The sequence below is a fragment of the Equus quagga genome, chromosome 9 (genome assembly GCF_021613505.1).
Source record: "Equus quagga isolate Etosha38 chromosome 9, UCLA_HA_Equagga_1.0, whole genome shotgun sequence".
Classification (NCBI taxonomy): Eukaryota; Metazoa; Chordata; class Mammalia; order Perissodactyla; family Equidae; genus Equus; species Equus quagga.
Genome location: NC_060275.1, coordinates 15451842 through 15478577, shown reverse-complemented (window position 1 = coordinate 15478577; position 26736 = coordinate 15451842). Strand labels below are relative to the sequence as shown.

The following is a 26736-nucleotide window of genomic DNA, read 5'->3' as shown; positions in this document are numbered from 1 at the left end:
TCAGGAAGCCTTTGCTGACCACACAATCTACCAGATACATCCACTCTATGCTCTCACGGGGTCACATGCCTCTTCTGTAGTACTTTTCACAGCTATAATGTTACATTTATTTGCATAATGATTTGATTATTATCTGTTCTCATCCCTAAACTATAAGTTGCCCAGGGCAAGGATTATGTCTGCTTTTACTCACCATCATATCCCTTACACAGTGTTTAATGTTGATGTTTTAAAGTTTTAAAGTTAAGGTTAACGTTTGCACAATGTTTAAACACACTGCCGTCATATAACAATGCTGGTGGGAGAAATGAATAAAGAAATTCTCATCTAATGTTGATCTGAAGTAGGAATATTCAGAGAGCAATAGCTGAATCCATATCCAGTTTTTGATTATAATCTGGTGTGGCTAGAAGTAAAACATGTTCTTGTTTTACGGCCTTCAAATTATTCCTATCCCCTTGACAGTGATTTTTATTGCAAATTAATAAGTTGCTATTCTGATTTTATACATTTTCTTTTATTTGGGTAATATGCATCCATCCTGAGAGAAGAGAACATTCTTAATATGCTGAGAAAGAACAGGCTTCTGCAATCACAGGCCTGAAAATGGGATTCGAGACCTTGGTTTATCTACCACAGTAAGAAATGTCAGCTTGTGGGTGACCTGGAGAAGCTAAAAATATTCCTGCCGCTTTGGAGGCCACATACCAGTCATGCCACGCCTTCCACAAACAGTGAAAATGGCTGTTTACATAGCATATCTTCAACAAAGAAAATTCTGCACTTCACATTTACAGATAATGTTACCAGTCTAACTTGATTAGGTTAGCCATGCATTTTCCTGTAATCTAAGGTTTCTAGCTGAGTATACTCATCACCTTTTTCCCATTGCATTTGTAAAGATCCTGGGTAGAATTAAAGATAAAATACATGTTAATAAAAACAAACAGTAACTGACATACTACAGGAAAGAAACCCGTAACAGGGTTTTATTACATCTGTGCTTAAAGCAACTAAGCAAAGGAACCATGACAAGAAAACACAGAAATTTAACAGGTATGCATATTTCAATTTACATAATAATTCTTTAATTAGCCAGTGTTATTTTGAGGGAGGCTTCTCCTTTTAAGTTTTTTGTGGGGTTTTTTTGGTGAGGAAGATTGGCTCTGAGCTAACATCTGTTGTCAATCTCCCTCTTTTTGTTGGAGGAACATTTGCCCTGAGCTAACATCTGTACCAATCCTCCTCTATTTTGTACATGGGATGCCTCCACAGCATGGTCCAAAAAGCAGTGTGTAGGTCCACGCCCTGGATCCAAACCCAGGAAGCCCAGGGCCACTGAAGGAACTTAAAGGGCATGAACTTAACCACTATGCCACCAGGCAGGCCCCTCCTTTTAGTTTTACTTGAGGCATTTTTTTTTATTTTGCCAAAGGAGAGATTAGTTGGGTTGAAATATTTGCACTAAAAAGATTTCCCTTAGTAACAGAAATGCTTTGAAAACTCCTTTATCATCATTACTATTAATATCTTTCTTCAGATTTTTTTTGTGCAAACTTCTTATAGGAGTTAAAATTAAATTTCAATGCGATTAAATTGAAATGAATACCTGATTGATATCTTGCCTCTTCCAGTTCTCCAATTTCCATTCTGAAAGATACAGTTAAACACAAGAGCTGATGTTAAGATTTTTAAAAGAATAAATCATTTCATTACTATCAGTGGTCAATGCTTAATGGAAAACAAAAGTATTGGAAAAGTCTATTTTAAGCCCGATATGAACAAAAAGAGTACTTAAAAAGGCAGAGCTGTATATTTTTAAAACTAAAATTTTAAAAGAATAACTGAAAAGTAAATATTTGGTGTTTTCTGCAACGATTTATCAAACTTTCAAAATGCTCAATTGGAGATAATTGTTTCCGTCTTTCCAAGATGGAAAGATGGGAGTAAAAGGCACAGTGATAACAAGCGTCAGCGTGAGCACAATCCTGTAGAGAGGAACCACGCAACCGACAGTCAGTTAGTCCATCTCAGCTCTTCTTTTTTCTGTAACGCAGTTGCTCGCAAAATACTTAAAATTGTAGCTGTGGTTGTGGTTTTCCTATTGTCAGTAATTCCAAATGTTCAAATAGTATAGTCAGTTGCTATTAAAACTGCCTTCAAAGATAACCTCATTCCTATATTTTTCTACACATAAATTCAGAAATTTCAATAAATAGTAATCAAAACAAATGATTATGAGAGACCACGACTTGATCTAACGACTTTAAGATATATTACCAAAAATGTTCTAAGATATTTTTATGATGAAATTTCCTTTAATAAGCTAATAAAGTTTAAAAATATGTTCCTGCTCCTACTAGTCAGTTACTAAAAATTCACACTTATCACTTGAGGAAAAACTACACACTCCCTTTCTCTATTCAATATTCCTATGAGAAAAAATACATTATTTCTGTAATGATTCTTAAAGTCATATGATTCTAAAGCATTAATTCACTGAGAAAACAAATGCCAAAATAAAGTTCTCTCTCTTAAGCACAAACATAGTATTTAATCTAACTTCTATTTAGACCCAATCTAATCCATTTACCACAGGGCACAGGAATATAAAGTGGTGCAGTTGCTTTGGAAAACAGTTTGGTGGTCTGCAAAAAACTAAACCTAGACTTACATATGACCCATTTACTCCTCTCCCAGGTGCCCACCAGAGAAATGAAAACACATGTCCACACGAAAACTTTTACACATCTATGCACAGCAGCATTATCATAATAGCCAAAATGTGCAAACAATGCAAATGTCCACAAGATTACTGAATAAAATATGGTATATAAATACAATGGAATATTATTCAGCTATAAAAAATAAACTACTGACACATGCTACAACGTAGATGAACCTTGAAAATGTTATGCCAAGTGGATGAAGCTAGACACAAAGACCACACAGTGAAGGATTCCATTTATATGAGATGTCCAGAACAGGCAAATCCACACAGACAGAAAGTGGATTAATGGTTGCCAGACGATGGGGAGAGGAAATAATGAGTGACCACTAATGGATGAGGGTTTTTTTTGGGGGGGGGGGGGGGGGGAGGGATGAAATATTTTGTAATTAGATAGTAGAGGTGATTGTACAATCTTGTGAATCTACTAAAAAAAAGTACACTTTTAAAATATGAATTTTATGATATGAGAATTATATCTCTATAAAAAAATAAATCCAAAAAAGAAAGAGTCTAAGAAAATTTTATTATACAAACCAAAAAGAATCTTTTATGATAGAAATACCTAAACACAGCTGTGAGTCCAAACCCCTGGAGAAGGTTTAAAAAAAATATATTTAGGCCTCATCCAGACTCATGGAATCAAAACCTCGAGTGACAACATCTGGAAATCGGCATTTCTTTCATCTGTAGGTTTAACACATGCTTTGGGTGAGTCTGACGCAGTTAATCCAGAGTAAGGCATCTGAGAGGAATTTGTTTTGCCCAGTTAGCAAAACCTTTGGAACTCTGAAAAAAACCTTACCTTACAAAATAAGCAGAGGTCCAGGAAAAAGGAAGTCCTTCTCTTCACGGATTGAGAAACAAGAGAGGCTCGGGCACCACAGAGAGCCTTCAAAAGTATTAGAGACGGGGCAAAATCTGTCCAGTTGTGACACAACAACTGTGACAAATGTGTGATTTATCTGATTGATAGCCTTTGCAAGTAAGATCTGACTCAAGGGTTTAATCTAAATCCCAGTGATAATAAGACTTGTGAAAAAAAGCAACAGTATAATTTATCCTTGAACTTTCATAAGGCAAATAACTAAGACTGTATACTTCAAGCTGAATATTATAAACCAAATAATAGGAATCATACAAAAGTAATTCACAGAAATAGTAATGACACAAATATCAAAGTGAAAACTATAACTTGAAAACTGTTTCTTTATAAATTAAATTTTGGTTTTATTGAAAAATGTCATATTTATAAAAACAATGAAGATAAATGTTCATACCTTTCAAAAACGCATCTTCAAATTGCTGAGTTGATACGTTTTGGGGATACTTGATTCCAGCTCCCCAAGTGACAAAAGGAGTTAAAGTCTCTGAAGGATGACCAGCCCCATGGACACCTACAAATAAGACACCAAGAGTAATAAGACAAGTGTATAAGAACTAACTTACACCTAAATATTTAGTCTTTTAAATATGCAGTTTTAAAGAGTTAATCCATATATAGCTAACTCCAGCCATCACCACTCCCAAAGGCTTGCGACTCTCTATGACAACTAGTTTTAAAATATTCCCACTGCAAGTCGGAGCATCAACAACAAACAGGCAAAAACAAAAAGCAGAACTTCCGTTGGGTGACTCTGGTTGAAAGAAAAAGAAGAACAATAAGACTTAGAGGAGACGGCACCAGAGGAGCGCAGGAGGCGAAAGAACAGGGAAAGCTCTTTCGGGGAGTAACCACCCAAGTCTGGGGCAAGAGTCGAGGCCAGGTCTGTTCTGGAGAGGACGGCAATGTCTCCAGATGCTTTTCTTCCAGACTACTCTGGCTGGAGTAGCCAAAAGCCCTTTACAGGGCTACAATTCTGGAATTCTGTATTGGAATTTGGGGACGCACACCTCACCCTGCCTTATTTTGTTGGGTGTGCACCCACTGTGTTTGCCTCAGGAATCTCACAGGGAGGACGGGCTCCTCTAGTGTGGATTTTCAGGAGTCCTGGCCCCCCACTAATCCCACCTTACCCTCACCCCCTTTACCAACACATGCAGTTAACTCTGGGTAGATCAATAAGAGGTATGTGCTGTTTTCTTCTCCAGACTGTTCTCAGATTTCTCATTTTAAATGAAAATAAATTCCTTTTATAGTTAGAAGAAAGATTTTTATATAAGATTAGTCTTTTTTACACTAACATTTAAGTATACAATTATACTTAGACACTTTGCATATACTAAGACATCTAATCCTCTTCAATATGGTAAGATACCTGCAAGCTACATTTACACTACTTTAATCATAAAGTACATAATGTTTAAAGACAGACTAACCCCAGTCTGTCATTCCATGGTCAGCTGTAAAGACAAATGCTGTTTTCCCATCATTTCCATAAAAATGTTTAAACATAGACACAATTTCTTTTATTCCTGCATCGACTATTTTAATATTGTCCTTATATTCCCTGTTTAAAAAGAAACAGAAGAGCAAATTAAGTAATATTAATTTTGAAAAAATCAAATTTATTCAACATGAACTCATTACATTCAAAGTCAATAACTCCTGAAATACTTCTAGATTTCATCTTTAATATTTTAAAGTCAGAACTCTTTAGATTGTTAAAAATAGTTTTTTTCTTTTAAAAAAGCAAAAATATCTGAAATAGTTTTCATAAATGATTTAAAAGGAGAGTACTGATTAGCAAATACATTTTAATGAATACTTTTTAATTCTCAAAAGCAATAAGGATGACTTTCAATTTCACATCTCTCATAACGCAAGCTATATTGTTCTTGCCACATTAATAGGTAAGTATCACTGTTTCAAGTATAGAATATTTTCATCCCCTAGAATGTCTGTGATAATATAATATAATGTTTTGAACAAATTATATTTAAGCTCCCCAAACAGTTGAACAAAGTTGGTTTGGTAGGAATTCCATCACTTACAACAGAGCATCAAGTTAAAGAAGGAGAGCTGAGGTATTGATTACTGGCAGGGGACCAACAGACTCTACAGTTACAGTTAGACTAAGCTAAAACAAATTTGAAATAAAGAATAAAAGCATAACGTGGATTCTTCCTCTTTCTCATGGTCTGCAAAAGTGAGAAAAAATATTTGCTGTTCTACATAAGGAATGCTACTGAAATACAGCATACAAAACTTTATACAATTATTTGCTAGAAACGATACTGATTAAATGGAACACATAAGGAATAGCTAATTACAACTTTTTGTGATATAAATATTAACACCACAAAATGCTTTTTATTTCAAGATTTACCAAAATATATAGTATATAGTTTTTTTTCTCTGCCTTGATAAATTAAGAATATGGAATATATGTACAAGATCTATTTTACTTATGTTAATGTGTAGTCTGGCCACAGCACATGTGATTTTAGCCAATATATCATACTACATCTCATATCATTGAGAACTGACTCTACTTTAGAGTTGTTTAAAATATAAATTCTGTTGTGCTAATTAAAAAGAAAACATAATACTTTAAAGTTCAAACAGAACAGCTGTTTCCCTCAAAAACTTGAAATTAAACAAAGCTTTAAAATTACCTCGATGATGGTCGGTGAGCATGTCCATTTGTATCTATTCCTAATAAATGTAAGAAAAAAACTATTTTCTCTTCGTTTAGTTTAGAAAACAAAGATTGGTTGTTTCTGGCAGCACGAAAGAATTCCTGTATGTAACAAATCAGTTAAAAAAATTTAGTTTATTTATTTTATTTAAAAAATACTTCTGATGAAAACATCTAATTAAATTTATACATAACTATAAAATTAAATTATCTTATTTGGTTTAAATTTGTCCTCAGGACCTCCCAACACAAAGTACTTGTTGTCACATTATACATCTCTGTTCAAATAATGAATGAGTGAGCTATTTTCTATGTTATAATTAGCCCAAAAAAAGGTAACAGAAAGGGGATCTTGATTTCACAAAGATCTCACAACACTGAATAAAATGCAGCAGATTGAAGAAATATTTTAAGAGTCAAAAATAAAAAAGTACTAGTGGCAACAGTTTAGAAATGCTCTATCGTTTTTAAATGTTTTCAGAGCTGGACTACTTCTTGTTGTCCTGTCTGTTCCCACCCTACTCCAAGCATAACCTCTCACTTAGAGCATTAGGAACAGCCTCCTCACTATTACCTTTGCCAAGGGACTAGCATCTGTTCTTCACATCGTGTGATACAAAAATGTCCGCTTAATGAAATATGGTTCAAAAATTATTATATCAATTTTATAACAATAAACTGGATTCATAAAGCCCTTCTAAGACAAAGGATTCACCCTGGACTTCTATACACATGAACACATAAGTAAGTACCTGCAGAGAGTACTTTTAAGTTATTTTAAATAAGTCAACAGGCTATGCCAAGATATATAATTACTGTTCACATAAATGTCTCTAACTATAAAAGACGTTAACTTTAATAACAAGAGATGTTTAACTTTCCCAGAAAAGTCTTAAGTATTTTTTCAAATTATTCTTCACTATTACGAATATTACAAATGGTGCCATTAAACAAACTAGCTATTTAAGAATAAAAACATAATATGTAACCTGCTACCATCTTCCTGAAAAGCAAAAAATTGCCTCCTAACTTTCATATACATTCTACTTAGACCCAAGAAATTTTAAATCTAGATGGAAATGGCAAGTTCTTCAAAAGAAAGGAGTTAAATTCTAAAGATACAACTGAAAGCTAACAAAAAACAAAAAAACTTAGCAACCGAATTTGAGTCAAATTTATAATTTGTTCCATGACTGGTAAAAAATATTCAGCTATGTAAAAAGTGCTATTCATTCATATATGGACACAAGATTGGAAAGTTATGAAATATTAATCTTACAGAGCTCAACCCGTTAGATTTCTATTGCCTTTTACAAAGTCGGTCTTTTGGACATAAGAGGTGAAATATACTCCTAGCTTCTTTGCTCCCAATACTCAGTATACTTATACCCATCAGCCCCCACTTTTTCTCAGCCCCCCTGTGTTCAAAGGCACTCATTCATTTCTGTACTCAACAAATATTTACTAGGCATCATAGGAAGCTGCTAGATGACTACCCCAACATGCACTCTCCCTTTCTCTCTGAGTAAAAACCTCTGATTTTATGGGAATCTCAATGCTCAAAACCAACATATTTCCCATCCTCTCTCACAGCTAGATGTGCCTTTGCGGTTGTGGCCAATGAGATTCAAGTCAAACATTTCAGTCAAAAGGCTACGTGGACTTAAGGCTCTTTGAAGTAAATATAATTTAGTAGGAGAAAAGGTTCTTTTTGATTCCTTGTACTATCGTCCTAAAACATTGAGATAATGGCTGGAACTCTAGCATCTCCTGGATCAAGAGACAACTTTGAAGATAAAACTCACGCTCTGAGGAGAGAGGAGAAATTTAGGAGCCTGGGTCTTAATGACACTGTGGAACCACTATAGCAATCCTGGGCTGCAGTAGTGCTGGGCTGCATTAATCCTGGGCTTCATTAATCCTGGGCTGCCTACTATCTTTACTGAGATAGAAGTACATTATTAAGCTATTTTCTTTTCCTATTACACAAAGCTGAACCTAATCTAAATTAATAAATGTACTATGTGCCAGACAATTCCTTGATAGGAATTTAGAGTTAACAATGAGAAAAAGTATCTCTGCCAACAAGAGGCACATAGGACTGAAGGGGGATATGCCAATGTAGCAACAATTATGGTAACGCACAATAAAGTACTAAGAGGTATTAAGGCATAGAGAAGAGGGTGATCTAAGCCGAAGTGAAAGTGGGGTAAAGCAAAGGAAAGTCTGGAAGACCTAATAAAAGAGATGATATACGAGCTGAGTTTTAAAAAGCAAAGAGATTCAACATAGATGAACCTTAAGGATATCATGCTAAGTGAAATAAGCCAGTCACAAAAAGACAAATACTGTACGATTCCATTTTTATGAGGTATCTAGAGTAATCAAATACAAAGAAACAGAAAGCAGAATGATGGTTGTCGGGGGCTAGAGGAGGGGGAAAATGGGAAGCTGTTGTTTAATGAGTACAGTTTCATATTTGCAAGATGAAAAAGTTCTGGAGATTAGCTGCACTACAACGAGAATATAGCTAACACTACTGAACATGTACACTTAAAATCGGCCACCATGGCAAATTTTCTGTTAGTGTATTTTACCACAATTAAAAAAAAAAAAAGTGAGTAAAAAGGTGCAGGGATTTGTAAACTGTTTGGCTTGAATCAAGCATGAGTCTCTGGCCAGGACACAATGTCCAGGTGAGACGCCTGACTCCTTCTCTAGCCTTATCTCAGACCTTACTCCCAGGCAGTGTTCCCAAGATAGAGGCCAAGATTTACCTAATGTTGTTGGTCTGAAATACTCTTCTCCACGTGCAATCCAGACCCATCCATTTCTTTGGTTCTTACACTTCAGAGATCAACTCAAAATCCTCAGGAAGGCCTTCCCTTAACTGTTCGGTCTAGATCAGAATTTTCTACTGACATATTCTTAGTCTCTGTATTTTTCCTTCATATCACTTAACCATTGTTGATAATTTCATATTTTTGTTATTACTTGATTAATAGATATCTCTCTACCATATTTTATGAAGCCCTGGGCAAATCTTTTTTTATGTTCACTGTCATCTCACCAATACTAGCAATGTTGAAATAAAGAAAGGAAAAAAGACATAACATCAGGCCAACCACCAGCTATACCTGCCCATCCACAAGGAATCAAATCCATGATTTTGGAGCATTTTTAGCTATGTATATGAAATTAGAAGCCAAGGGCCTTTAAGTAGGTGCTAACATAAGTAGATTTTATTAAGAAGTGATAATTAACAAAGTAATTTGTTGATTTTTTTAAAGAGATTTTATTTAACTTGCAAATTTTCCCTGTTGACAAAAGTGTATGTTAAATGAAAAAGAAAATTTCAAGGAAAAAGATCCTGAAAAAAGAAATAGAGTTTACGAAAGAAGGTACTGAGCACTTAATTTCTGCCAAGAAAATACAAAAGGTAATACAGGCACATATTGAGGAGCACCTTTACAAACAAACAAACAAAAATGACCGTATTGTGGAGAAGTCCACAATGTCAATTCAAAACACAGTATTGGTGGGGCTGGCCTTGTGGTGTAGTGGTTAAGTTCATGCGTGCGCTTTGGCAGCCTGGGTTTTGCAGGTTCGGATCCCAGCTGTGGACCTACACACTGCTTATCAAGCTATGCTGTGGCGGCATCCCACACGCAAAATAGAGGAAGATTGGCACGGATGTTAGCTCAGCCACAATCTTCCTCAAGCAAAAAGAGGAGGGTTGGCAACAGATGTTAGCTCAGGGACAATCTTCCTCACAAAAATAAAAAAGACAGCACTGGTAAAAAGAAGAATCATTAAGGGTCAATCAATGAATGCTTCTTACAACAGATGAATTATAGGTTGCAATTTGAGATGAGAAAAAAATGGATTGGCAGAAAGGAGAGAGCCAATATCCACCCACAATTGACTTTCACACAATTTTTGAAAATATAAATTCTCCTGGATTGCTGGTGAAACTAGGATAATTGTCACTATTAAATCCAAATCTTTATTTCTAAAGGAAACTCACAGATATTTTATTATGACTAATTTGCTAATTTATTTCTGCTTATCTAATTTTTCTTTAAAGTACAATTTTTTTTAAAACATTATCTATTTTATGTTATTATAAATGTGTTATATTTAAACAGCATTTCTCAAAAGACTTTCACACATCTCACATGGTTCCACTACTGTAAGAAACTGGTTCTGTGGTCAATGGAAGATCAAGAAGGTTCACCTAGAATAATTCACCAAACTAGGAATGAAATGCAGGTTTCCTGAATTCCAATCTAGGGCTCATTTTACTGTCAGAAACATGGAATTTAAAAAGGTTATCTTTTTAAAATTATTTTTTAAAAACTTCTATAACAATAGAAAGAATAAACAAATGGAACTTCATCAGACTAAAGTGCTTCTTCAAGGCAAAGGAAAACAGGATTGAAACAAAAAAACAACCCACTAACTGAGAAAAAATATTTCCAAGTCATACATCTGACAAAGGCTTAATATCCTTAATATATAAAGAACTCACACAACTCAACAACAAAGAACCAAATAACCCGATCAAAAAATGGGCAGAAGACATGAACAGACATTTCTCCAAAGAAGATGTATGGATGGCCAATAGGCACATGAAAAGATGCTCATCATCGCTGATCATCAGGGAAATGCAAATCAAAACTACACTAAGATATCACCTTATACCCATTAGAATGACAAAAATAACTAAAACAAATAGTAACAGATGTTGGAGAGGTTGTGGAGAAAAAGGAACCCTCATACACTGCTGGTGGGAATGCAAACTGGTGCAGCCACTATGGAAAATAGTATGGAGATTCCTCAAAAAATTAAAAATAGAACTACCATATGATCCAGCTATCCCTCTACTGGGTATCTATCCAAAGAACCTGAAATCAGCAATTCCAAAAGTCCCATGCACCCCTATGTTCATCGCAGCATTATTTACAATAGCCAAGTCATGGAACCAACCTAAGTGTCCATCAAATGATGATTGGATAAAGATGTGGTATATATATACAATGGAATACTACTCAGTCATAAAAAAAGAACAAAATCATCCCATTTGTAACAACATGGATGGACCTCGAGGGAATTATGTTAAATGAAATAAGCCAGATAGAGAAAGACAATCTCTGTATGACTCCACTCATATGAGGATTTTAAACATGTGGACAAAGAGAACAGATTATTGGCTACCAGGGGAAAGGGGGGGTGGGGAGTGGGCACAAAGGGGGAAGGGGTGCACCTACAACAAAACTGACAGACAATAATGTACAACTGAAATTTCACAAGATTGTAACCTATCATTAACTCAATAAAAAAACAATAAAAAATAATAATAATCTAGTTAAACAGGAAAAAGGCAGCAAGAGAGGGAGAAATTGGAGCAAGAAGAGAGTATTGATTTATTTTTCAGAAATACAAGTGTAACGATGAAAAAAAACTTCTATTAATTGATTATTGTAGAACGTGTAATTTCTTAGAATCTAGTCTTTTTAAAGTGGTGTGCTACAAAACAGAACTTTCAAGTTCATGCAAGTAGAAAAAAACTAAGATGGAGTTACTAGTAAATCAGTTTCTAGTACCTTAGGTACAAATATATGTGCTGTAGATTAACCACTCAATAGCACGTACCTTAACATTATCAAAAACCCACGTATCCAGTTTTGTTACATCATGAGCACCAAAATCCTCATCATCAGCATCATAAGTATGTATAAAAACATGGTCTCCACTAACATCTGAAAAGGAAATTTGGGGAAAAAAGACTTTAACAATCTTTTAAACTGTCATAAAATATGTAAGTCATTTAAAGATTTTTGTGAGTAACCAGATTTTTCAAAAAGATTTTGTATTATGCTGGGAAGAGAAAGATGAGAGGAATAATTCAACATTTATTTTACATGCCACGGACCATGCTTTGTACTTTAACATATGCTGTTGCTTTTTGTTCTCACAATAACATATTCTAGTTTTACAGATACACTACATGTAAGTTAATTAACTTGCCAAAGTCACAATGCCAATATACAATAGGACAAAAATAAACTATAACAAACCAAAGTTTGTTGATAAGGATTAAACTAGCCAAAAAATGTGTGCATCCTTAGGATGTTACGATCTAAAACAGATGAAGTCATTTAGTTTACAAAACTTCCTAAAGCAAGAAGGAAACTGAAATACTTCACTTCTTTTATTCATAGTATGTTCATTTTTCTCAATATAAGGGAATAAATATTGCTTATTGCCAAACAGTCCGAAGAGTCAACAAATATATTAATCTTATACATTTGCAAGATTTTATTAATAATCTAATCAATTTAGTGAATTTCTGAGTTAGATAGGCCCTTACAGGTCATAACGAAGAGATATAACAAAGTAGTGACAATCTCTGATAATATCAGTTCTGCTCTAATGACATTACGTCACTGTTCAGCCATTCTCCTTCCCACATCTTAAGACTGAGTGTGTTTGTTGGTTACCATAAGAAATGGAACATCCCTGTTGGATGGCCTCCATTTCAGGCATTGGTCCTGTCCTATCAACTGGAGCCAGAAGTAGGAAGGGAAGTTTGGTGAGCCATAGCAACTTAATCCACCCTCACCACTACCAGTCCCCCAAAGCTAAGCTGCTTTCCGAAAAAAGAAGTCTATAAATAGCAAGCAGTGTGAGGTTTGTTGGCCTGCCCTACATAACAATGTTTTATGAATATCATACATAAAATTCTAAATATATATTTTGCTTTTAAGACATATAATAATCTTCAATAATTCCAATTATTATAATTACACCCATGGCTAAGTAAATTTGTCACAAAACCTTTTCATTACGTGAAATGACCAATCATTCTGCTCCCACTAAAAAGCATTTAATGACATAAAATTCAAATTGAATCCAACTGATTTTAGAAAATAATATAAGTGAATTTTCTAATCAAGAGATGTTCTGTACTTGTAGATTCATGCACAGAAACAAATAAAACAAATCCAAATGGCATGATCTTGAACATATGAAAACAGAAATTATAAATATAAACTTTAATGTTTAAATCTATATGTGAATATCCACTAACTTCTTAATAATTTATCAAAGTAAAATGAACCAGACATCAACATCATCATCATGAGAGATTATGTGACAAGCACTTTGCTAAAAGTTTCACATGAATTATCTAATTTAATCACAAAAACAAACCTATGAGATATAAATTATTATCACATTTTACAAAAAGGGAAATTAAGGTTCAGAGAAGTTACCTAACTTGCCCAATATTATAAAGCTGTTAAATGTTACAGTCATATACCATTTCATCGAATCCAAGATACTAACAACCGTATGATGTGCCAATATTTCAAGTACAACTAAAAAGGAAAAATCAAACTGACATCTCTATCCACTGTAATACACATCCCTACTTCAGAGATGTTAAATATATAAAAACATGTATCTCAGAATCAATAAAATACAGTAATATATTAGAAATTATCTTATTGATTTATTACCTATTTACTATCTGAGGAAATATAATCAATGACTCTTACCTTTGGCAAACATAGACAAGATATCCGGGCTTCCCCAGCCCCATGTGTACTTGCTTTCATTAAGAAGAGAATCAAATTCTACAGGATTTTCCTTCCATCCTTCAGGTAAGTAAGAAAAAAAGCAAACACTAACAATAGTAATAGATGCATGGCGAAGTATTAGTATAGCCCCTAAAGAAGTATTCTTAAAATAATAACGAGGATTAATTGCAGAACAAATGCAAAACTAATAAAAGATTTTGTCACATGTATTATACCACAAAATTTTTCAAAAGTTTACAATAGATAATTTACTTCTTACTAAAATATAGACTCACTTTTGTACTTTTGAGAGTTAACATGTAGGAAAACCATAGATCCATCCAATCATATTCTTCCAATAGTACAGGATGATAAAAACTAAAGTTTAATTATTCAATCAACACCAGTGTGTTTTTGTAAGGCATACTAAAACATTTGTCAAAAGTATCTCAAAACACACCTTACTGTGTGTCATGATTCAGTGTTAAAGCAGCAATATTTACGCAATAAGTTTTTCATGTGACAAATGGTCTAAATAGGCGATACCTTTGGCAACTGCACTGACATCTTCATAAAAACCAGCTATTAGGGCGACATGACCTGGCCGAGATTCAGTTGGCACACGAGTATGAGAAATCCCCCAGCTGCCTTCATGCATTATGATATTCCTAAAAGATACCACAGATGAATAGTTAACATAGACCAGGATTAAATGCTCTGTTAAGGCTTTAGAATAAGATTATTACAGAAGGAATTGAAACCAAAAAAGTGAATCAAAATTTAAAAAGATAAGAAACGTTCCTGACGCCAGCTGAGCCCAGTCCTGGCCCTCCTGCCTGCTGGATTCAGTAGCATAAGTGAGCTCAGGTAAAACAACCAACCACCAACCACCGCACAGAATCATGAGACAAAATATACCTCTATTGTTTTTTTTTTTCTCCCCAAATCCCCCAAGTACATAGTTGTATATATATTTTTTTTAGTTGTGGGTCCTTCTAGCTGTGGCATGTGGGATGCCGCCCCAAGGTGGCCTACTGAATGGTGCCATGTCTGCGCCCAGGATCTGAACCCTGGGCTGCCGAAGCGGAGCATGCAAACTTAACCACTCGGCCACAGGGCCGGCCCCACCTCTACTGTTTTAAGCTATAAAGTATTGAGATGCTTTGTTACATAAGAAATAACTGATATGAACAATATTATTCTATTGACGTTAAATTTTATTAGGTGTGATGATGGTATTGTGGTCGTATAGGAGAAAGTCCTTATTCTTAGGAGAGACATGCTGGAGTGTTTATGGGTGAAGTGTCATAATATCTTGCTTTCAAACTGTTTAGGAAAAAAATAATTAGAAGTTTAAGCATGTGTGGGTATATGTGTGTGTGTATTGAGAGAGAGAATACAAATATGAAAAAAAAAGTTAATTTTTAAATCTAGGTTAGCAGTATACAGATGTTGATTATATAATCCTTTCAACTTTTCTGTAGTTGAAAAATCCCCAAAATAAAAAACTAAGGAGAGGGGAAACGGCTACACTCCTAATTGGGAGTTAAATTATATTCCTAAATTTGAGATTAGAACAGGCAAAGTGTTCTTCTGCTAAAATGTATCAACATTCTTTAAGCTATATCACAGTGTTCTGAAAAATTGGGTGAAGAAAGCAAAACCACCAGTAATGCCATTGCAGGGGAAAGAGCGGCAGAGCAACAAGATATAAAACAATGACAGCATTGCTAACATTTTTCAAGATAAATGCTTGACTCTCCAAATGTTCTGTAGAAAAATATCTGTAAGTACTAGTGTAGATACTTAATATTGATTCACCTCATAATAAAACCAATTTTGGTAAAATACATACATAATAATTAAAAGGCTTGAAAACTACTGAACCACACATTAAGGGAGAAATATTTTTTAACCTCTTCAGTTATACAAAGAAAACCGAACTTAGAAAGAGGGAGGTATAAACAAATTTGGATACCTCTGTATAAAAACAGTTTGATCAATTCAGACCATATATTTAAAAAAATAAACTAACAAACAAAACGTAGAAGATTCCTGAAACTGTAAACACACAATGACATACAACACAAGGCACGTCAACTGTGTGAGCCCTGGCCCGCCACCTAACACCCAAAGGAGAAACAAGTGCTACCAGAAAAACTCGTCTTTTCTTAACAACCTGTATATTTTTATTTTATTAATTTTGCAGTGAACTATATTTCTCTCCTTTCTTTGAAAACTAAGAAATTCACCAAAATACATCACTCAAATTTTTTAATTATTTGTAGGAATTTATGTTACACATTTTTGTGTGCTGAACTTAACTCTGGTTTGATCTTATTTTCCTACTCATATTTTCCTATTGCCCTGAGTGGTTCATTTATTTATTTTTATCCTTTAGTATATTATGCATTTCTTTGAACCACCATAAATTTATTTCTGGAAATTCAACCTAGAATTCAAGTTCATTCATTCTTCTAGCAGTCAGCAAATATTTATTAACTGCCTACAATGGTCTAGGAACTGGAGATAAAGTGTTGTACAAAACAAAGGCGCAGCCTTCCTGGAACCTGCATATGCTAAGTACTACAAAGAAAAATAAAACAGAGTAAAGGGATAGAAGGTAATGATCACAGATAAGGTCAGGGGAAGACGCAATATTTTAGAGAAATTTCCACTTGAATTTGAGTTTTAGTCTCTCCACAACAGCATTAGGAAGGGCTTTTGAGGGGCTTGCCACTAATCAGAAAAAGAACAATTGTTTGCAGAAGCCCCATAAGTCCAGAAAATTAAACATTTCTTTTTAAAGCCACTTAGAATCTAAAATTACACTGCACAGTGATATAGGCTTGGAAGGGCTTTATATATTATACAGAAGGTTTATTTTGAGTTGAAGTCTGTATTTTCTAGTTAAACATCATTGCAATTAGCAGTTCATTAACATTTATGCTTGTCATTATTTAAAAAATTTAACAGGCTTGTTTTATAACAAAAAGATAACATAGTGAGTTGTAAGACAGATTTGAGAAATTAGGACATGTTTGGCCAAGCAGCTAAGGTCATACATTTCACTTCACCTGATATCAACTTCCATAATAACAGAAATAACTTGCTAATCCATAAGACAATGGCCAATGTATATGTGCCCTATTCTCTTTCTCGTCATCACTCTTGTGCCCAAGATGAGATAAATAGTATCAGGATTATATTTTCCAGAGGTGCATCTCTACCAGTTGACACGCTTACCTAATAAATGGCGCTCTGGAATTTCCATTTTCATCTAACTCATAAAGTGAATCTGCTCGCAGGCCATCAGCAACAAACAGCACTAATCTTCTTGCTGGAGGAGGCAATGACGTAAACTGAGGAGTCATTCCATGAACCAAAGGAGATGTAAAATAAATATCAAAGATGGAGGCGAAGAACACAAAATGTACGAGCAATCCCAAAATAAAGAACAGCAGCATATCCAGTGTAACTCATTAATCTTCAAGAAAAACTGAAAGAGGGAACAAAATTAAATTGGGTAAACCTTAATGAATCATGTATTTTCACATATTTTGATGACTGTGTAGATTGAACGTATATTTTAAAATATTACAGTACATAACTCATAACTTCATTTTCATTTATGGTACTAACAATAAACATTATTTAATAATGAGATAATACTGAAATAAAATACATGATAAAGTACACTCAAGCAAAAAGAAAAAGTTCAAGCATAATAGTAAACAATTAGCACTAATAAACTATTTATAGTAAATTTAAATGCATACTAAGGTCATAAAAACTAACATAGGATCCAAAAACAGAGAAAGAGGGGGCCGGCCCCATGGCCAAGCGGTTAAGTTCGTGCGCTCTGCTTTGGTGGCCCGGGGTTTCACCGGTTCGGATCCTGGGCGTGGACATGGCACTGTGCATCAAGCCATGCTGAGACGGCATCCCATATGCCACAACTAGAAGGACCCACAACTAAAAATACACAACTATGTACCAGGGGGCTTTGGGATAAAAAGGAAAAATAAAGTCTTTAAAAAAAAAAAAACAGAAAGAATTAAATGAGTCCTAAAATGAATTAGGGTTCATTGAAATCAAATCCTGAATAAAATAGAAAATATAACTCGTGGTACTCTTGGTTGCCCACACATCAACTGTTGATATTCTTGGAATTTAAGATTATGGAAATGTTTGTGGATTATTTTTGACTTTTGGTTATCAGTTTAGGAGACTTCCATCTTCTCTTGACTACTACCAAGTTGAGCAGACAACACGCATTTTGTTCATTTAGCTGAATTATAGGGAGGAAAAAGTAGTTAAACTTCATCTGCGCTTCAGAAAATTTGCACTCATTAAGGGAACATTATTTAAGTTCCCTAAACCAATACAAAAAGCAGAAGGTTACATTCATTCATTCAGTAAAAATGTTCTGTGCACATATTATGTGCATAATTGTGTGCTGGGGTTCTACAGAGAACACCAAGAAAACATAGTTACATCTGATGAGCTTACAAATACTAAGCAAAGTGAAACATTTGAATAACCCTGTAAGACAGTATGCCATTAACTGTCACGATCAAACTGTCCATTGGAGTACTTTTCAACCAGTCTGTAATTCGCTTTTGTTGATGAATCTCTCTGTAGATTAAAAACAACAACAACAAAGTACTCTAACTTGTCTTTCTTATAATGTAACTGCATTAGTTACATATAGTGACTCTGGGCTGAAAAACACCAAAGATGAGGTAATTTTAATTACAGATACATCTTATTCTTCCTGGCCTGAAGAATTACATCATGGAAGGAAAAAATGGCAAAACATCCTGCCAAAAAACTGGAATATTGGGAAAAACACCTTATTAAAGTCAAGCACATCATAAAAAGAAAATAAAATCGAGCAAATGGTCAAATCATGGGCCACTTTTTTCTTGAGAGAATCACGAGTCAATTAAATATCAAAGATATTCCACAAAGTATGAAAATCCCTTAGAGAGTAGATGCTATTCTGCAATCTAAGACAAAACCCTCAAAATAAACATTCTGCTTTTTGGGGCCAGCCCTGGTGGCCTAGTGGTTAAGATCGGTGCGCACCACTTTGGCGGTCCAGGTTTGGTTCCCAGGCACAGATCTACACCACTTGTCCATCAGTAGCCATGCTATGGTGGCAGCTCACATACAAAAAGAAGAAGAATGGCAGCAGATGTTAGCTTAGGGCAAAATTTCCTCAACAACAACAAAAAAAATTGGCATTTTTCTTTTTTAAAATTGGCCCGGAGCTAAGATCTGTTGCCTGTCTTCCTCTTTTTTTTCTTCTTCTCCCCAAAGCCCCCCAGTACAGTTGTATACTCTAGTTGTAGGTCCTTCTAGTTGAGCTATTTGGGACACCATCTCAGCATGGCTTGATGAGCGGTGCTAGGTCTGCACCCAGGATCCGAACGAGTGAAACCCTGGTCTGCCAAAGTGGAGAACATGAACTTAACCACTAAGCCATGAGGCCAGCCCCCAGCTTTTTCTAATATACATAAGCTTCAACTACACAGCAACTACCATCTTAACAATGGTATTCTGAATACAAAAATAAAACATAATCACTGTGGTTAGTTTGGAAAACAAAGAGAAACTATCTACGATTCTACCACCTAAAGAAAAATGTTAACAGTTTCTTAGAATTTTCATCTTATCTACATTTTTACAGAGGCTCACAATTTTACATATTGATTTTTTTCCTTTATTATACATTGACATTTCTCTGTTATTTGGAAAAAAAAAACGACCTATTCCTACACATCATTTACCATTACCACACTCTATTCTATGGGTGCATCTTAATTTTCCTGATCATCCCCATATTGTTAGGCATTGAGGCTTTCTCCAATTTTTCACTATTAAAAGTGTCAATGTAATTAATGTAAATTTGTATATAATTTTTATAACTTTTCAGACATTTCACATTATGTGTTTAAGATACTGCCTATACGTGCAATCACTGAGTCAAAGGCTCTGAGCATCTTTAAGGCTTTTGATATACTGTACATGGAAATGATTTTTTTCAGCTGAATACTGATTCTCCTAATAATAAATTAAATACTTGCAATATGTAATTCTCTTCTTGCTTATCTCACAAGCCCTCCTAAAGAAAAAGCCATCATTTCAAATAGATGCAGTATAACAAACTAAATTTGATGAATTAAAAAGGAGACATTGAGTAGAATATTCTAAATGACAAGATTTCTTTCTTTAAAGATTGGCACCTGAGCCAACAACCGTTGCCAGTCTTCTTTTTTTCCTTCTCCCCAGAGCCCCCCAGTACACAGCTGTATATTCTACTTGTGGGTCCTTCTGGTTGTGCTATGCGGGACGCTGCCTCAGCATGGCCTGACGAACCGTGCCATGTCCGTGCCCAGGATCCCAACCGGTGAAACTCTGGGCTGCAGAAGTGGAGCCCGTGAACTTAACCACTCGGCCACAGGGCTGGCCCCTAAATGACAAGATTTCAAACAGAGAAATTGTTACTAATGTCAGTGTTTCAAGAGAGGAGGCTGTGGTCAACTTTGTCAGATACACTTAAAAGATTAAAAAGATTAAAAGATTAGAGAAAGAGCAGGGCAGCAAAGAGTGATTTGGCCACTTGAAGTTCTTGTTAACCTTGTTGAGAAATTTCAACAGAGTAGTGAAAGCTGAGCCCCATTAAAGTGCTTGTTTGAACATTGAACGGGAGGTGAGGGAGGGAAAGAGAATGAGTACAGCTCTTTGGGAGAACGTTGAGTCTGAAGACAAGAAAAAGGAAAACTGATGTAGGGCCAATATAGGGGTTTCCTCACCTAAGAGATACTAGACAATCTGTGTGTTGAGGAGCAACTTAGAATATAGAAAGAAATTAATGCTGCAGCAGAAAGCTAAAGTAACTACACAAGACAAAAATCCTTGTGAAATCATGAAGAGATGGAACCTAGAGCACAAGTGGAGGAGTTGGCCTACTCCTCGTTGGCCTGGGACCTTCCTGCTTTGGGCACTGAAAGTCTTGTATCCAGGGAAACCTCTCTGTCCCAAGCATGCTACCTCTGGGCTCTTCAATTGGTTCTCCCTATGGCAGGCTTCTTGTCATCTTTCATGCATCTTCTCAAATGTGTCACCTCCTCAAGGTTTCTCTGACAACCCAGAAGTAGACTCCCTCCCTCATTTTCCTTGATTTAAACAATTATACATTCTGTATTTATTGCTAAAATTTACTTAATGTTTCTCTTCCACTCGAATGTGAGTCCCATAAGGACAAAGATTGAGGTCTTATCTTGTTCACTACTGTATGTCCTACCTAGTGACAGAGAGCAGGTGCTGCATCAATTTTTTTTAATGAACTAATTAAATGAATGGCAAAGTAATTTTGGCTAAGATGAATCCTATTTCAATTCAACAACATTTATTCAAAACCTACTACTTCTCCAGTCTTACGCTCAGCACTGGAAATAGAAAAAGGAATAGACATGGTCCCTGCTTTCCATATGTCCAAAGAAGGGAGGCATGAAAATAAATGCACCTCAGTATAACAGGCATTCAGTTTAGCAGGGCCCCAAGAAGAGGGCAATGAACCCAACCAAAGGAAAGGCTTTGAAGAATAACTGACATTTAACCAAGTCTTCAAGGATACTTGGAATATTAGGCAATCAAAAGATGAGTGCAAAAATACAATATCTGGTAGACCACTTTTCAATGCTAACGAGGAACCCTGTGATAATTCTTTCAGATCCAAAAATTATCAACTAATGTATGCTTTTAGTCTAATTTTTAAATATATGCATATTAAATAAAAATTATCTCTAGCTGTACACAATTGTTTTTCTGAATGTAAGCGCTCTCTATCATAATATATTCCACTTATTTAAATAAGTCAATTATTCTAAGGTCAATAGTCTCACTAAGTTTTTTCTGAAGCATTCTAATGAATGACATCTACTTTTTAATCAACTTTATTAAAGTATAATTTATATACAAAAATGGACCCATTTTAAGTTTTACAGGTTTTGACAAATACATACACTCATATAACCAACCACCAGAATGAAGATAGAGAATATTTTTATCACTCCAAGAAGTTCCCCCACAGCCCTGTCCATAAGCAATCACTGATCTTTCAATCCTTCTGGGATTTAAGATTAATTTTCATCATTCTAGAATGTCACTGAGATGGGATTATGCAGTACGTACTTTATTCTATCTGCTTTCATTCAGCATAACGTTTTTGAGATTAATGCACACACTGTGATTGAGTTGTTTGTTCCTTTTTAATACTGAGAAGTATTCCATTGTATGGCTATACTACAAATTGTTTATCTATTATCCTATTGATGGATATGTGAATTGTTTCCAGTTTTTGGCTATTACAAAGCCTCTATGAACAGTAAATGTACAGGACTTTATGTATATGTGTTTTCATTTCTCTTGAATAAATATGCAGAATTAGAATTGCTGAGTTAAACAGTAAGCAGATGTTTAAATTTATAAAAAGAACTGCCAAACTTTTTCCAAACTGTTTTACACACCTACAAGCATTGTCTTTAAAAGTTTTACAACTTTATTTTATTGACAATTTACAATTTTGCTATAAATTCCATTTAAGAATTTAACTTGACTTTTATAGAAAGTATAATATGTGTTATACCTTCTTACAGTGTGTAATGTTTCTTCACACTGTGAGAGTATTCAATTACAGTATTAGCTACTACCAACTGAGTGCCTGCTCTGTACCAGATCCTGGGATTGGGGATTTTCTTACATTATTTCCTCTAATCCTCAGGTTTTATCTTGTAAATGAAATATTAGAATCCCCATTTTCACTGGAAGGAATCGAGTCTCATGGGGCCTAACTGATGCTCCAAAGATCACATAGCTAGTAAGGGGAAGAGCTGAGATTTGAACCCTCAGTCACATCAGTGGAGAGCCCAAGCTTTTTCTAACGTTTATCCAGATGACCAACATGCCCAGACCTGATCTCAGTATCTTTCCTTGGGGGGCAGGACAGCAGAATGCTAGCGTATAGCCTAGCATTCCACTGCCGGGATTCAAATACTGCCTTCTCTACTTATCAGCTGTATGACTGCAGGAAGGTCCTGTGACTTCTTTGTGCCTCAGTTTCCTCATCAGTAAAATGGGGAGGACAACAGTAGTTATCTCCTTAGGGTTTTATTAGAATTGAGTTAATATGTAACATGTAATATGTAAAATACACAGCAGAGTGCCTACCATGTAGTCAGCACTCAAGTACTAGCTATTATTAGTGTTCCTGATGTACATGAAGTTGCATTTACTCTGTGAGAAAAACTTGTTTGCCATCCATATTGGGGCTTAAAATCTAATCTAATGGACGTAAATCTCTTGATTAGAGAACTAAGTCCCAAACTTGATTTTACATCAAAGCAGCAACTTCAGCTTCACTGCTCTGCTGCTACTTTCCTTATCTATATGGGTAATTTTTTTTTAATTGTGGTAAGAACAATTAACATGAGATCTACCCTCTTCAATTTTCAAGTGTACAATATTGTTAACTATAGGCAGCGTTGTACAGTAGAGCTCTAGAATTTATTCATCTTGCATAAGTGGAACTTTATAGCCATTGAACAGTAACTCCCATTTCTCCCTCCCCTCCATCCCTGGAAACCACCATTCTACTCTCTGATTCCATGAGTTTGACTCTTTTAGATATCTCATATAAACAGAATCATGCAGTATTTGTCCTTCTGTGACTGGCTTATTTCACTTAGCATAATGTCCTTCAGGCCAGAAATGTCTGATAGTCCCAGTTGCTCAACATTTGGTGTGGTAATGTTTAATTTTGTCCATTCTAGTGGGAGTGTGGTGGTAACCAATTGTAGTTTTAGTTTACATTTCCCTTATAACCAGTGATGGTGAGCAACTTCTCATGTGTGTAATGAACATTTTTTTAAAATCCTCTTTTTTTCCCTTTTCATTTTTTAACAGTGTTTTTCAAAGACCTGTACTTTTAAATTTTGATTAAGTCAATTAATTTTTCTTTTGGTTATTGTATTTTGTGTCCCCATTAAGGAATTTTTGTAAATGACGACACCTTCTTTAGCATATATTTTTAATATTTTTTGTTGGAAAATAATTTCAAACTTGGAGAAAAGTTGCAAGAATAATGGTACAAATACTCATATGCCCCTTAGCCATATACAAATGTTACCATTTTCCCTTTGCTTTACCATTTTCTCTCAGCTCTCCCATCCCTGCCTCGCCTCTCCAGCTCACCCCTCTCCTGTGTGTGTGTGTGTGTGTGTGTGTGTGTGTGTGTAAAATTACATAATATTTTTTCTAAACCATTTGAGGATATTACATATACAACAGCCCTTTACCCCTAAACACTTTCATGTTTATTTCCTAAGAATAGTGATACCCTCTTATATAGCTAAAGTAGTTATCAACTTCAGTAAATTCAATGTCAGTATTTTATCTAATCTACCATCTATACTCCAATTTTTTTAAGTGGCCAGATAATGTTCTTTATAGCATTTTCATAGCTTCATTGAGACATAATTGGCCTATAATAAACTGTACATATCTAAAGTGTATAATAATCACAATCAAGATAATGAATATAATCATAACCCTCTAGTTTCCCCTGCTTCTGTAATTCATCCCTACATATTTCATATTTTTTGATATTATTGTAAATAATACTTTTTATTTAAATTTCCTGTTGTTAGTTCTTAAATCACCACTGATTTTTATATATTCATCTTGTATGTTATGACATTGATAAAGTGTTAGTTATAGTAGCTTTTATATAGATGTCTTTTGATTTTCTACAGAGATAATTATGTTACTTGTAAATAAAGGACGTCTTCCTTGTCAATGTATACCTTTTATTTACGTCTTATGCTCATCATACAGTCTACGACCTCCAGTATGATGTTGCAGAGAAGTGGTAACAACAGAAATTCTTGCCTTGTTTCCAATCTTAGGATGAAAGTTCTCAGTTTTCTAGGTTTTTGTAGATTTCCTTTATTAAGTTAATGAAGTTCCCTTTACTAACTAATATGCTGAGAGTTTTAAATGAATGGATGCTGGATTTTGTTGAATGCTTTTTATTGTATCTATTAAGATGATCATGATCATTTGGTTTTTCTATTTTAGTCTTAATGTGGGGAATTGTACTGATTGAATTTCAAATGTTAAACCAAGTTTATATTCCCTGAATAAATGCCAGTTGGTCATTAAGTATTATCCTTTTTATATACTGTTGGATTTTATTTGCTAAAATATTGTTTAGCATTTTAAAGCAATGTTTATGAGAGATATTAGACCATAATTTTCTTTTCTTGTAATGCCTTTCTCTCCGGTGTTGATATCAATGAGTTGGGAAGTTTTGCCACCTCTTGGATTTTTTGGAAGTTTGCGTAGAACTTGATATTTCTTCTTTTATTGTGTAACAGAATTCACCAATGAGACCACTGGCCTGGAGTTTTCTTTGTGGGAAGGTTTTTAACTATAAATTCAATTTATTCATATATAGAGATATTCAGATTTACCTCTTGTTGAGTGAGTTTTGGTAGTTGCATCTTTTAAGAAATTTGTCCATTTGTCCATTTCATTCAAATTGTCAAATTTACTGGCCTAAAATTATTCCTAACATGCTATTCACTCGTTATCCTTTATTCCTAGCCTTCAGTCCAGGACCCAGTCTGTCAGGTATCATATTTAGTTGTCCAACGTAAGTCATTTTTCCAGCACTTAATTCATTTCAGGTAGATCTTAAACTCTATTCAGAGCTAAAGTACAAACGGTATATTTAGATGTACAGAAGCTACATTGAAATAAGTAGCTCTTCTTTATCACGGAAATCTTAGTATTCTCCTTACTATGCTTATAAATAAGCAAACATCTATATCATTTCTCACTTTCATTTGCATTTACAAATAACTCCCTGGACTTATGTTCTTTCTTTTCCCAATTGCTATTACATAGCTTTTCTGAAAAAAGTATCAAAGTCTATGTGTTAAAGGATAATATAAATTTTCCACCACCGAAAAGTTTATTGAAGTAGTGAAATAAAACTTTTATTTGAGAACTTTGACCTGCTTAAAGCTATAATAGCCAAAGGAAAAATCTAGCTCTGTTATATAATAACAATGGGATCCTTGTCAAGTCACTTAGTTTCCTTATCCATCCAAAAAAAAGACACCATCAGTCCTATTCTAAGACAGGAGTATTATACCAAGTAAATACAACACAGCACCATACAAATATACAGTTTTAGCAATACTGTAGACAATCAGATTGTGAAGCAACTCAACTTTTGCTTTTATTTTTTTAAATCAAACTCTAAATAGCTGAGTTTACATTATTTTGAAAGAAAGCAATAGAAAAGAAACAGATACATTTTCCTACCAAATTGTAAATTAAGATTGAGACTTGTTATTAGTGATTACAATAATATAAGTAAATTCCATAAATAAAAGAACTTGACAATAACTCTATTCAGGCACCTATTAGGCCACAGTCTACAAAATTTTAAAAGGCAACTTCATGTCTATTTTGGAAGGGCTTGGAAATCAAGTCCTTAGCAGATTCTGTCTTTAGATAATCTGAGCCTTAGATCTGTCACCTGTAAAGAGCAAATAACACCAATGAACTACAAAAATGGTTGTGAGGATTAGAATGAATTTATGTCACATACCTGGCCCAGTGCTTGGTACTCTGTATATGATAACACAATAAACTAAACATTATAAAACAAGAATAGTCACATATTCACTAAATTCTGCCAACTAAACCTCCTAATTAATTCTCTCACTCCTTCCTCCTCTCCATTTGGAACACAAGGAAGAGGCAC

General features: G+C 34.6%; 1 protein-coding gene across 12 annotated transcripts in view; it reads right to left on the bottom strand.

The window, feature by feature from the left end:
* The window catches only part of PIGN (phosphatidylinositol glycan anchor biosynthesis class N), a 183897-nt gene that overhangs the window by 145167 nt on the left and 11994 nt on the right, over nt 1-26736 (bottom strand). For 10 of the 12 annotated variants that reach the window (XR_006890180.1, XR_006890181.1, XM_046672270.1 and 7 more), the window contains 8 exons: nt 17139-17391; nt 14439-14560; nt 13872-13970; nt 11965-12071; nt 6287-6411; nt 5048-5178; nt 4009-4125; nt 1610-1650 (listed from right to left, as the gene is read on the bottom strand). Coding sequence is in view for 10 of the 12 variants with exons in the window: in XM_046672270.1 (XP_046528226.1) it covers nt 1610-1650; nt 4009-4125; nt 5048-5178; nt 6287-6411; nt 11965-12071; nt 13872-13970; nt 14439-14560; nt 17139-17359 (963 nt within the window). In the remaining 2 variants the exon portion in view is untranslated. The remainder of the gene's footprint in view (nt 1-1609; nt 1651-4008; nt 4126-5047; nt 5179-6286; nt 6412-11964; nt 12072-13871; nt 13971-14438; nt 14561-17138; nt 17392-26736) is intronic. The other 2 variants (XM_046672275.1, XM_046672276.1) reach the window with 1 other exon arrangement.